The sequence below is a fragment of the Pagrus major genome, chromosome 11 (genome assembly GCF_040436345.1).
Source record: "Pagrus major chromosome 11, Pma_NU_1.0".
NCBI classification, from domain to species: domain Eukaryota; kingdom Metazoa; phylum Chordata; class Actinopteri; order Spariformes; family Sparidae; genus Pagrus; species Pagrus major.
In genome coordinates, this window is record NC_133225.1 from 20292695 (window position 1) to 20306914 (window position 14220).

The 14220-nt window shown below is 40.9% G+C and overlaps 1 protein-coding gene and 2 non-coding genes across 3 annotated transcripts; all 3 read right to left on the minus strand.

The window, feature by feature from the left end:
• Positions 1 to 320: 320 nt before the first annotated feature.
• ncl (nucleolin) lies at positions 321 to 8695 on the minus strand. The gene is made up of 16 exons (XM_073477202.1): positions 8520 to 8695; positions 7345 to 7443; positions 7136 to 7244; positions 6402 to 6527; positions 5759 to 5989; positions 5394 to 5528; positions 4868 to 4951; positions 4553 to 4676; positions 4264 to 4400; positions 3691 to 3817; positions 3460 to 3596; positions 2820 to 2949; positions 2375 to 2514; positions 1975 to 2101; positions 1323 to 1621; positions 321 to 1100 (listed from the first exon to the last, which is right to left on the minus strand). The coding sequence occupies exons 1-16, from the start codon at positions 8535 to 8537 to the stop codon at positions 1036 to 1038; spliced, it is 2088 nt and encodes a 695-aa protein (XP_073333303.1). The 5' UTR covers positions 8538 to 8695; the 3' UTR covers positions 321 to 1035.
• On the minus strand, positions 3997 to 4136 carry LOC141005477 (small nucleolar RNA SNORA57). The gene has a single exon (XR_012179868.1). It is a non-coding gene; the product is annotated as a small nucleolar RNA SNORA57 (small nucleolar RNA).
• LOC141005478 (small nucleolar RNA SNORA57) lies at positions 6087 to 6224 on the minus strand. Its single transcript, XR_012179869.1, has one exon. It is a non-coding gene; the product is annotated as a small nucleolar RNA SNORA57 (small nucleolar RNA).
• Positions 8696 to 14220: the final 5525 nt, after the last annotated feature.

A 14220-nucleotide genomic window follows, 5' to 3' on the forward strand; every position in this document is an offset into this window, starting at 1 on the left:
TTACAAACGTGACCATCTTCAATTCATTCCGATTCAATCCGCTGGGCAACACAATTTTTAGCACCCATTAATATAATGCAATACAACAGCACCATAAATCCATTACTACCAGAGTTGACAAATGGACGAGCTTCAAATGTAGAATTTATTTTAGGGATGTTGTATTGCATTAGATGTGGTTAGCTGCATTAGCAAATCAGTAAATGTACCAAACTTGGCAACTACTGACACTTATCCATATTCAAGAATAACCCAGGCCTGAGGGACCCTGCTGATACTTATTCAATGCTTAAGGTAGACAAGGATACAATGGAGAGACATTTAAAAATCACCACCTAGAAGATTTTAATTGATCATGTGAAAATCTTGAGATTTTCAGATGGGAAAAAATTAGTCAATGCACTACAAATAGTTTATGTTACATACATAAGAGGGCAGTTCATCCTCTGAATCAGACACCGACTGTGCCCCCACCAAGCAAACATGACTGAACATCTTTGCCATATTAACAACCAACTCTAGAGCACTGACTCAAATCTTCTATCAAAATATGCTTTGCACATTACAGTAAAACAGTTGGCAACTAAAGCAAACTAAACAACAAACAAAATAAAAACAAAAACATATGGATACAGGTGTATTTTCTTTTTTTTTTTTTACAAAAGGTAAAATTAAATCATACAAACTGTTTAAATTTACACAATGTATCTGACAAAGACGAGCGTATTTTTCACAGCAAACCTGTTTGCCAGACCCATTCCATTTCACTCGTTCGGAAAAGCAAGTAAGCTAATGAGGGCAAGAGGTGCAGGTTTTGCATTAGGGACATTCAGTACTAACACGTAGCACTTGAGCTGAGAAGGTCAGAAGTACCAGTCTGGCACAGTAGGGTGGGGGAGGTTTCAGGGGTCTAAATAAAGGGCTAAAATGCCCATTAACAGTTAAATATATAATCAATGACGCTTTCTGGAATGTCCAAAAGCTCTGAAAAGTGATGAAACCAGAGTCCATTCAAAAAGTAAAATAGACTAGGATTTAGTCATCAAACTTGATTTTCTTCCCCTGGGGTTTGGCTCCAAATCCACCGCCACCTCTTCCACCTGAAATGAGAAAAAAAAGGAAACTTAGTTTAAAATATTCCACTTTCACCCCGAAGGGCACCAGTACTATTACACATCCAGAAGTTGGTTGACATCAGTGCCTTAACATTTGCCAAAACACTGATGGCCGTTTTCTAAAAACAATGAAAGCAGAGACTATGTTGTGCTAACCAGACATCAGGTTCTCATTGCCCTTTCAACAACAACTTTAATTTTCTTTACCTCCGAAGCCACCACGCCCGCGTCCACCTCCACGAGGGCCTCCCCTTCCTCCTCCTCCTCTGCCGCCACCTCCACGACCGCCAAAGCCGCCGAAGCCGCCACGGCCTCCTCTGCCGCCACCACCGCGACCGCCAAATCCACCACCAAATCCACCACCGCCGCGACCCCCACGGAAGCCACCTTCGCCCTTGGGCTTGGCGTAGTCCAGGGTCACCTTGCTGCCATCAATCTCCCCATCATCCATGGCCTCCTTAGCTGCCTTGCAGTCGTCCTCGTTGTCAAAGTCCACAAATCCAAAGCTGCAGGGAGGTGAAGAAAAGGCTTCGTTATACTTCAGGTGGAAACTCAAAATTGATTGACGTCACCTATACTAGGAATTCCTACTAAATAAATATTTGTATTGTATAGAAAGATGCTTGGTTTAAATGATTAGATCAATTAAGAAAACTGACTTAATACTTAACCCAAGGACGTATGCTTGCATTTAACAGTACATAAAGATCTAATCACCAATTCTACAGTGTTGATGTCGTTTCACAGATGACCTGAGTCAGCTGCCTGTTGAACTCCAAGTAAGCTTTACTTCTCATGCGAATCTGTACACTGTCAGAGTTGGCAGCCAGAGGGAATGTCAACAGCCCCACAAACTTACCCCTTTGATGATCCTGTGTCTCTGTCTGTGACTATCCTGGCTGCTGTGGCACCATCGAACGCATCCCTGAGGGTCTGATCTGTCGTGTCCTCAGAGAGACCCTTGACAAAGAGGGTTTTTGTTGGACCTGGTGGCAGAGACAGAAGTCATTATTAAAACAATTTGTGTAGATTTTATCTACCATGATGATAATCATTTGGATTAAATTAATTAAATTAAATTAATTAAACAATTCGATCTAAAGCCTTTTGCACAGACCAGATCAGGACTTGACTATCAGTGATTCATCAAAAGAGTTCAGGAGATCAAGTTTTCATCACATCTGGCCCCTTTTCCCCTGAATCTTTGAACTGTGGTATGTGTTTGAATATTTTCACACTGGTTAAGTCTCAAAACATACCTGAGTTTCCTTTGCCACCATCTCTGCCACTGTTCTGGCTGTACTCCAGTCTGATTGACCGGCCTTCAATGTCTGTGTTGTTGAGGTTTTCCAGAGCATCCTTAGCATCTTCTGTGCTCTCAAACTCTACAAAAGCAAAACTTAAGAAAGAAACATAACATTAGAAAATGATTAATCATTAAACATGTTGGTGCAATCTGTCTCACTGACTATTGTGTCAAATTATTCCTCAATAAAAACATTTCTGCCTGTTGCACAGCTGACGTAGGCAGCGCCCAAATGAGAGGAGGGTGAGCCTGTTCAAACTCTGCATTGGCTCTGCTTCTCGTGCGAATCCATGCAGAATCATGGGTAAGATTGAGAGGAGCTCATGAGAAGGTGGAGCAGTTCAAGATCTAACGCAGAAAATCCTATACAATTATTGTATACCACACAGATGACTTACCCTTTAGGCCTGCCATCTCTCTGTGGAATCCTAATGGAGACTGCCTTCTCAAATGTGGATTGGAGGACCTCCTCTGTAGCACTAAATGCCAAATTATTAACTACGAGGGTTTTACATGCTGCTCCTGTAGCTACAGGGAGAGATGAAAGAAAGAAAGGAGTGGTAAGACATCTACCAAGCTGAAACATTTTCTATGATCTCTTGGACTAAATCAGTACATGACTATAAATATATCTTATTGCATCTTAACTGGCCACATGCAAATTAAACTTCCCCTTTTTATTAAAATACCTAGCCAGAGGGCTTTAAATCATTATAAAGACAATGACTATTTAAAAGTCATTAGTCTTTATCAGAGGCAATGCATTAGATTCAATGAACAAACATTTGAGTCAAGTAATGATTAAGATGCAGTGTCACCACTATGATACAGTGCAAGTAGTGACTTATATGACAAGCAATTGGCATTCGCACTGAAGCCATGTTTTTGCAGAAACTGCTTCATAGCAAACCCCTTAAAAATCCACCCACACTGTCATGCCCAGCTTCCCAACCATTTCAAACAAACTACCACTTAACTACTGAAGTCTTATGCAGATAAATGCCAATGCTAGTTTCACATAATGTCCAAAGTGTTTACCTGCAACCCTGCCCCCTTTCTGGCTCTTATCTCCGACATAGTCGACCATAATGGACCTTCCCTGTACGTCAGCTCCCTGGGCCTCCTCCAGCATCTTCTCTGCTTCAGCCTCAGTTTTGAACTCGATGTAGGCAATGCTGTCAGGGGAGAAAAGTTTACTTGTCTGGTACAAGATGAGTATATTACTGATTAAAACTCTGGTCAGCTCCTGAATGACTGGAGAGTTCTTACCCTCTGTTTGAACCGTTCTGGCCCGGAGGTAACCTGACTTCAACTGCATCTTCAAAGACTTCCTTAAGGTCATCAACCGTTGCAGAGAAGGGGAGGTTTTTGACAAACAGTGTCCGTGCATCCCTCTCTGCGGGAGAAATTACCATGTTAGTGGGGGGTAATTGGACTAAATTATTGCCAGAGTTGACTGCCTGGAAATTTCCCTGATACATTTTTTTTTAAATAAAAATCCATGATATACAGGCACATGAGAAAAATCAAGGAAGTAAAACCTCTTCAGACTCCACCGAAATCCATTTGAGGGACAAATGTGACAGCGATTGAGGATAGAACCGGCAGACCATAAAATACACACCGGTACCGAAGACATAGCGCTGCATTCACTTTTCCTCCGTACATTACACACACGAGTACTAAACAACCACATGTATGCCAAGAAATGGAGGGTGGGGGGTAATTTCACATGTAGGATGCAAAAATTGAAAAAAAGTGTGCACATTTTACAAATCTTGAGAAATGTTTTAACTTGTTAAGTTGACTGCCTACATGAACACACTCAGAAGCATCCTTCACCTTTCTTGCCATCCTGTGAAGCATCTTTGCTTCTCGGCATGTCCAGCTTCAACTCCTGACCCATGAACTTCTTGCCGTTGAGCTCCATTGCCTTCTGCATGTCCTCCTCAGATGCAAAGTCCACATAGCCAAATCTCCTGTTGAGGTAAGTCATGCAAGAACCATTAGACATTCCTGCTTTAAGAAGAAAAAAGCTGCAACAACTTGAGCAAAGCGGCCCAATTTCCAAACACACGACATCCACGCTAAAATGATTTCCACATAACGTAAGTTTAAATGGATTTCTTACTTGGATCCACCTAGTCGGACATCTGCGACCTCAAGGTCATTCTTGGAGAAGAATTTCCTCAGTGAAGTTTTGATTTCTTCAAAGTCTTTATTGGAGTTCAAGTTTCCAACAAACAGACAGAACCCTGGAAAATGGGAGCATACATTTTCTATTAAACTTCATGTATCCAGTAAAAATGAATCAACTGTATTAATTTGGCCATACAGATTCAGAATAATAAAAAGGTGACATCACACATCAGTATTAAGTCCCTTGTTGATCATCATAATAAAATATGTGGTTATCTGATTGATGGGTCAGTGCATTTATTCTCACCATCGCCGTCTGACTTTGCTTTCTTGGCAGGAGGGGTGTCCTTCTTGCTCTCTGCCTTCCTCTTTGCAGGAGTCACTGGGGCGTCTGTAGGCAGAAGAATTGCATAAGCTTAAATTCCCCAAAATTGATTCAGCAGAGATGGAGAAAGAAAGTCAGAAACTAGTATTCTGTTAAACTATATTAAAGCTTAAATATATTATCACTTGATTTTTACCAATGATGACACCATTATTTGCCCATGACGCTGTAATTTGTCAAGTGTTCTGGCAGCAGTCTAAAAGCGAGTTTTTTTTTAATTCATTCAATCCCCTGAAAGCCTTGCACCCATGGCATGAGCATGTAATTACCGTTTCAACTTTTCCACCTCAGCCACGTTCTTGTAGCCTTCAGCTTTCTACAAGGTCTTTTTTTTTTTACTCAATTGAAATAGCAAATTGAGGAGAGCAAAGCGACTATGAAAAAATTAGATTGATTCTGGCCAGCCATGGCAGGTTAACCACATCACATTTCCATCGCCAGCACTCACCATCTTCGTCATCATCTTCATCATCGTCGTCATCATCTTCGTCATCATCCTCCTCGGACTCTTCCTTGGCCTTCACCATGCCGGCTTTCTTTGCCTTTGCTGGAGCAGGAGTAGTGTCCATCTCCTCTTCGGAATCTGAAGACCCACAAAACGTTACATCAGAGACATTGTGACCAAATTTAAACCACTGACCATCTGCCGTTAGTCATCATCAGATTCATAATAAAGGTGACATCATACAAAATCAGTATTAAGTCCCTTGTTGATCATCATGTACTCTTCTACAGCTGTAGATCACAAGCCAGCAACCCCACACTGACTCTCCAACCATTAAGGTACAAATGTAATTTAAGGCTTAGTCTAACCATCTTCATCGTCATCATCTTCGTCCTCAGACTCCTCTTTGGCAGCCTTGGCCTTTGCAGCCGGTTTAGCTGGAGCAGCCTTTTTGGGAGGTGGGGCCTCTTCCTCTGAATCCTCATCTTCATCATCAGAGGACTCCTTTGCAGGTGCAGCCTTTGCTGTGGGCTTGGCAGCTGGTTTAGCAGCAGGCTTGGCTGCTTTCTTGGGTGGTGGGGCCTCTTCTTCAGACTCATCTAGATAATACATGCACAAGAGTCGTGGTTTTCTACCATAAGGACATTTGGTTGAATCTGCACAGTAATGATCCTCCAGAAAAGTATTAAAATGCAAGAGTGTAGCAGCGATTGAGGATAGAACCGGCAGACGATAACACACACCGGTACCGAAGACATAGCACTGCATTCACTTTTCCTCCGTACATTACACACACGAGTACTAAACAAACACATGCATGCCAAGAAATGGAGGGGGTGTGGCAATCTTTGTAAAATACAAATATTGCAAAGAATTATTTCATCGAATTTTATAACCAATTGTTATCATATTACAAATTCTATGATCAGACAAAAATTTTAAAGCTGACAAAACAACATTAGTACACGATTTTTTTTTCTGTGACCAGAAATACAATGCTCTAGGCCTTACCATCATCATCGTCGTCGTCATCATCATCTGACTCTTCGGCCTTTGCAGGGGCTGCCTTGGGTTTAGCCGGTGCTGCTTTTGCAGGGGTCTTTTTGGGTGGGGGGGCCTCCTCTTCAGACTCCTCCTCTGTAGGTTGAATGATAAAGCACAAAACCTTAGCACACAATACTATATAGAGTGAATGTGTCAACATGGTGCTATCTGACCAGACTTTGCATACACTCCTTATTTTGCTTGAATATGAAAGGGTGGACATGCACCTTTATAGTATAACTGTTTAAAGATATACAACAAGCTGAGGAGGAGTATTAGATCAAACTCTGGGTTTGACCAAAATTGTGTACATTACATTGTAATACATGCTTCATATTTATGTGGATTTTATATTTTCCTAAAGAATTTATGATCTTGAATTAAAATGCAACCAACGGGTGAAAGAAAACTTGTCAGAAAATTTCATGTCTGACCAATACCTAGTCCATTTGATAAAGTCAGGATCAGTGCATCATTTCAAATACATTTGGACAGCTAACTCTGATTTCCTCACACCCAAATAAAATTGCACGTTTCAATTATTTCAGTGTCTATAAAATCTCCATTAAGAGTCAGTTCATAAATGCAATTCTCAGCTTTTGAATGCAAAAGCTGCAGAACCACCACTATACAGACCTTGCGGCCAGATGTTTCGGTGAACTCTTCCAATAAACTTAGTTGTAACAAATGTTATCACTTACCAGAATCATCGTCGTCATCCTCACTTTCTGCTTTTTTGGCAGCAGCGCCATTTTTAACTGGGGCAGCTTTGGCTGGTGCAGCTTTCTTCACCGCTTTAGGTGGAGGAGCCTGCAATAGAAAAAACACAAAAATCAAATCACTTAAAATCTCTTTGGAACAACCTGAAATGCTCAGAAAATACCCCAAAATCCTTCAGTAAATACTGTACCTCTTCCTCATCACTGCTCTCCTCTTCACTAGATTCCTCCTCCACATCTTTAGGGGGTGGAGGGGCTTTTTTCTTCTGGGTTGCTTGCTTGGTTGCTGCCTGTGAGAAGAGGGACAGAATGCAAATTTAATCAAAAATAGAGAGATGGTGAGAGATACAGATATAGCTATAGAAGAAAATCCTGGAGCATAGTCCTCCACACAATCTGCTTCAACATGTTTGCTCATATCGGGGGTTTACACCACAAGGTATTTCAAAGTTTGACAAAAAAAACGTACTTCTACCAAAATGGATGACTGAATCATTGCGCCAATTATTTACGAAAGTTAAAGATGAGGCAAATCTTGATAACTGAATGCCTGGGGGCGGTAATCTAGTTTCTCGGCTCCGGTTCTTCACCTCGTGTGTCACTCAGAGCAGGCGCACAACCCACGTGGAGCTCAGGAGGTCGGGCTGTTAGCATGTCGGCTAATTTTCCCGTTAGCACAATAGCTCTTAAACGCACGTTGAGCAGCTATCAAGAAAGTCGGTTGCGTCCTGAGAGCACTAATTTCTGGATCAAACTGGTCACGCCACAGTGAAAAATTACACGGCCATTCATACGGCTAATTAACATTGCACTAACTGCGAGACGGAAATGAGCCTCAGCTCTGCATTTGGATTGTTAACTGCGCTAATGCTAAGAGCTAGCTTACACGTTAGCTGGCGCAGTGTATACATTTCAGATTTTCCACTAATTATTTATTAAATGTTGGCAACGTATTATTTGACAAACGTCTGTTGCATGCCATTAAATTAATCTTTTCCCCCGTATAGCTGTAACGCCACGCTTAAAATCGAGAACGCGCATGAATGCCATCTTAATGTTAGCAGGCCAGAAGCGGCCAGGAACAAACATGGCCGATCATAACGGAGAAGAAACATTATGTACGAGTGCAATGCCACCATGCGTTTTTACACCGAGGGGACTCTTACAGAAAGGGTTGAAATTAATGAAGAGAGAGAAAAAAATCATTAGCTGCGGCACATGAGCAGACATTTTAACCCACTGTCAGTTCCCCCGTTTCTCACAAACGCAGCAACTTCAACGCAAAAAGGCCTCACGCACAAACACAGCTTTCTGCCACTACGCGCACACACTCGACACGGTCAAACGCACGGAAAATTGGCCTTACCTTTGCTAACTTCACCATGGTGCTGTTGTGTGTTTCCGCGAAACACGAAGAACTGGACGTTTTGGGAGACAAGTAACGAAACAGCTATTGCACACACGTGGCTCAGCCTACTCGGTGGGACATTGGGCAGGAAAGACAGAGAAGTGGAAGACGCGCTCGTTACTCTCCTGCTCTGCGCGTTCGCGTCGACCCGCCCACACGACTGTTTCCACCAATCGCGAGTGGGGGATGTATTTGCATTGTGCCCGCGCCTCGCCTACGTGGGAAGGAGCCGCGAGACGTATCGCACCGTAGACACACACGGTTTCTTGTTAATGCTCCTCATTAATAAATGCGTGACGTGAATAAACGATAACGTGATGACGTTTTCTTTATCAAAGCTGCTGTGAAATAATGTTTTCCCTCCGAGAGTGGACGGATTTTACAAGAAACGTTGTGGCGTTATTTACACACGGCGGTCATTTCACTTGGAATATTTAGAAAAAAATAAATGCTATTTTTAACTTAACTGTATTCGTTCAATGGACAGTAGCCACTCAGCACAAAGCGTCTTTTTGACTCCCATGCAGCTGTTTATGTGGACCACGTGGTCTGGGCCAGTTGCCATCACGCATCAAGCACATGTAGCAGCCACCACGCGGAGCACTGCGCGCTACCAGATGTGGAGAACAGCAACTACATAAACTCAACTACTTTACTCATTCAAGGTACTACGTTCAGATTATGCTGCTGAATACTTCTCCACTTGTTGATTACATTTGTTTGCCACAAACGACCAGTTCCCAGCAGATGAGGATTGTGTTTATCATAAAGTAAGATAGTACATGTAGGCTATACTGGTTGGCCTAAACTACTTACTATATGAAATGGCTTAAATAGATCCACCTGGATCACCTACAACAATAACGTTTGCTCTAAAGGGGCACTGTGTAGTTTTGGAGAAGCAATTTAAACTCAGAATTTTAATATTTACAATATTAATGAGGTAATTAAACAGACTCAGACTCATCTATTTTTCCATATCTGAATAAACAAGTCATTCTTAGAAGAAAAGAAAGTCCCCAGAACACTGTCTGAAGCTTGAAAGGTGGCAGGGTCCGCCAAATATAAACAAAGTAAAACAGTATGAAACTGTGTTGTCAGTTTGTTTATTCAGTTTATTCGGTCTGATCTGGATGCAGAATAGAAATTATGTTGGTCTAATAGAACATAGAACTAAAAGAACGTAACACAAAATGTGTACTTTAAGCCGTCTTTTGGTAATCTAGGTAGTTTTTTTCTGATAATAAGGCCCTTCTGTATTTTGCTTAAGTACAATTCAAATTAAGGGCTTTTAATTTGATATAAGTTGGCCTACTTTTACTATAGCAAGACTTCCTAATATGTACCTCCATCACTGATAACAAACGTGTACAGAATGGATAGCCACCACAACAGGAAGAATATTAAGTTGACCTCTTATAAGGTCCTTTTAGTTGCCATTCTGGAGCTTTCACATGTACACACAATCTTCCTCAGCCAACGCAGTTTGCCCAGTTGATGAGGAATACAATCTGCCCAAATTTCCATTTTTTGAACACTCTGAGGACTCGTCATCTAAAGTATATTGGATTAAATGCAGAGATTGAAAGTTCTCTTGACCATGGAAACTTCAGTTGATTAAACATCCACAAGGTCCATTTGGCAGCTGTTCTGGAGCTTTTGATCATATGCTACAGTCTTCCCTGGCGGCAGTCTGTTTATAGGTGTATATGTGTGTGTACAAGGCAGCCTGCAGCAAGGCTCGATTCCCTGGAGATACCAGCAGCACATGTGAGTAATTAACCCTCAGCACCACAAAGAGGCAGCATTGCGTTTTACATCCCTCACTTATTTCACAGAGGGAGAGAAAGTCGTTTGGTTCCAAGCAGCTTAATCTCTCTTTCATTACTGGTGTCTCACAGTGAAATAAGGCTGGCTGCCCATTATTTTAATTAGTGAGAGGTAATGCCTTTGTTTAGCTCCATTCATTTGTTTTCTTTCTTTCTTTCTTTCTTTTGTTTTATAAATGAAGAGGCATTTGAACTCTGGTACTTTTTCGTGTTACTGTTTTGGAGGTAGGGGATTGCTTGTAAAATTGTCTTTTTGTAGTAGAATGTATGTTTTGTTGACTTTGTTAAGTCTTCAAAACTCTTAACATCACTTATCGCTGATCTCAATGATGTCGTTTGAACTCACAGACCTGTCTTACCTTTCTGCTCCTTTATTTCAGGCTTGACAGATCGTCCTCACAATGTAACACTTATTTTTGACAGTAATTATTGAGTATTCATTCTACTGTCAATGTTGTTTCCTTTCAGCCCTACATGCATGGATTTTACCATTCAGCAAGTGTATTACAACTTCTGGAATGATTTCTTTACAAGCACATACAATGTCATATTTTTAGTTAATTACCTGAATAAAACAATTACTGTTTCATGCAACCTACACTGTAAAATCTGACAAAGTGACTTAACTTAAAAAAAAAGAAAGCTATTACCTTAAAATTAAGTTAAAATCAAGTAGACTAGAGTAGAATAGAGTTGTTATAACTTTTTAGCTTGTACAACTCAAATTTAATAGTCTACTTGGTAATTCTGTGGTGATTGATTTCCTTAATTTTTTTAAGTAAAGTCACGGATATGTTGAAAATTCACATTTCTTTTTGGTGCAACTTTATGTCTTTATGTTGATGAAGGTTCTCAGTCATCCAGGTCATGGTAAATCTAGGGCAACTGGACTTGTTTCAGTTTGTTGAAGACGTTTCACCTCTCATCCAAGAGGCTTCTTCAGTTCTAACTAGCTGGAGAGGAGTTGCAGGCTTTTGAACTCTGTGTAGGTGTGACCTTACAGAGCCGTTAAGGACACGTGTGAGCTCTGAGTTTCAGAGTCGTTAGGGCCACTTGTGAGTCGTTGGTTAAACCGGCCTTCATGGGGGTTGCTAAGGCTAGGTGAGCCCAGGTGTGAATGGTTGTTAAGCTGTCTGGGGAGAGAACTCAGTACAGCATTGTAGGTGGGTGATAAGTAATGTCTTAGGCCACCTCCTCTGTTCAAAGACGGTCGTTCCAGTTTGACATAGATGGATTCCTTTACTCCTCATTCAAACATCTGTCTTCTCTGACCAAAATGAAAATGAAACTGAAACAAGTCCAGTTGCCTACAATACAGCACCTAGATATGTGTCTTTATATTCAATTTTCAATTTTAATGTTGCCACAAGGCTGTGCTTATGGACTGGTTAGGTTTAGGCACAAACAAAACACTTGGTTAGGATTTGGAGAAGATCATGTTTTGGCTTACCTGGTTCTGTCACCACAAACAAGCCTGGAAATTGTTTCGTTAAAAATATCTGGTTTTATGACCACAAGTATGGCTGGAAAATATCCTGACGTCTTGTTAAAGTTATCAGTTGTTTCGCGCTTACAAATGTTGAAACGCTGAACGCTGAACCGTGGTGTCCCCCCCCCCCCCAGATATGAAAGTCAGCACATATACACATAATCTCAACATGATACGACACATATTGTCAATATGGTACATATGAATCGTATAAATTTAACATACACAGTGTTTGTACAATGGCAACATTTTACTCTGGATTTATGGTCGACTGGTTGATGTAAAAGGTGATTCCATTTGATGTTGTCGCAGACAGCGCTGTAAAGTGTGAGATGTATAAAAGAAGAATCAAGGATTTATAGCTGTTTCATAATTGTAGTTCACTCATGTTTCACTGTCTGATATAAAAATCAATCCTTGTTTTAAGTGTTTACATTGTACTCCAGCTGGCTATTAAACACGACATCTGGTTTGTGAACCCTGTCACCTTCACGTGTTAAATTACTGTCTTCTCGATGTCTTTCAAACTGACTATGCTGCGTTAACAGAATGAACAACACTATACTCCTGCGCCGTTCCACCCACCCCTCTGCACCTGCTGTCTACCGATGTTTAGCAGGGATTAAAATGAGTGAATCCAACAAGTAGAAAGACCAGCAGCGAGGGAAATAGATGCATCCTGGGATTTTAGGTCAGAAGGGATTTCCTTTATCACAGGGTAATGCGCATTTATTTCTGGGCGGCAACCCAAAATGACCAGATGTATTCTCAGCTGTAAATTGTCAGTAAAAGCATACAGTGGTAAATCTTTGGTAATGTTTCTTAATATGTCAATATTTTTGCCAGTGTTTGCATCATTGCTAATGGAGTCAAATACTAAAACCTCTTGTCTGCTGTTATGAGTCACCAATTCTCAACAGGGCCAACTTCTCGTCGTATAGCTGGCACATGGAGTGGACAAAATAACAGACACACATAATACACCAACGTCCCAAATCAAGGAACAAAAGAAGAGCAACCCATTGTCCTTAGAGCACTTGGATTCTCTATAGATGCTGGACTATCTGTAGTTCTTTGTGTTACAAAAGCAATCAAGGATATCCAATTTACCTATGAGAATTCAGACATCACCAACACTATGTTAAATCTGTATGTCATTTTTATACAACAATGCAGTCTCAAATGCTCCCAAAACATAGTTTAGAATGATCTAGAGCATTGAAAAAAGGCATAACAGAAAGATGATCAGGGTTATAAAAGATGTAAGAAGTTTGGTTCAAATCTGATTTGTGATATTAAAATAAGAATAAGAATAGCTACAAATGCTAAAGAATTGCCGGAAAGGGCTTACGTTTACGCTTCCATTGTGGTGTCAATGTGTGAGGCATTCAATTTCAAGCATTTAATGTTTGTTTTTTGAATTGTCATCTTGAATATGGGAACATTATGAGTAAACTGTAAACTATAACTATTATTATAACACCATCCCTATATACCCTGACTGTTACGTAACCATTCAGAGCTACTGTCAGACCATACCAGGTCATACCAGGTTTTGCGTTCTCTATTCAACCATTACTTGGCCTATGATGCAACCAAAATGGATGGCATATAGATATAATTTTTTCGAAGGTCACATCACGGAGTACTGAGTTTGGCACAGTGGTGTTGATTAAGTTCTGTGGTGTACTTTTAGCAGCTCCTCTTCAGTGTAGTCCTTCCCCGCTGATGGGCTTCAGCTTGTTGGAAGCTTGTATCATGTTTTGCACCCTGCCTCCTTTCCTGTCTCAAGTTTTTGCAACTAGTGTTCCTGCAATGTGGACATCAACTGTGTGAGGTGTGCCGCAGTTTGTGGCCAGTCTGTACCTTCTGTCAGTGACAAGAAAGAGAGAGATGTCATTCATTATAACTGACATTTAAACATTTGTGTAAAAAAAAAAAATCTCCCTGCTGTCATGATGAGAAGGTTACTCCATGCACTGAGTCATTTAACTTTTTCAAATGTCATATTTATCACCAGATGGTAAATGATGGGATTGATTGCGTGCATGCGACAGGTGTCTTCTTTGTTTCCCTGTGCTCGATGCTGCCCTCTAGTGTTGGAGCATATTAGTGCAAGTGATCAATGTTGAACCACTTGGTTAACCACTTGCATGCTACAAAATATTGTGTTCAAGTAGATTTAAAAAGCTTTGTGTGCATACCTTTGGCTTGTGTGGTAATAATTTTTATGACCTACAGGTGACCACGATAAGTCATCCTTGTGATGAGGGGTGGTCTACAACAGCTCTGTAAAACGCATCCAATACCAAAGTTAAAGCCCTTTCCCAGAGCCTGCAGA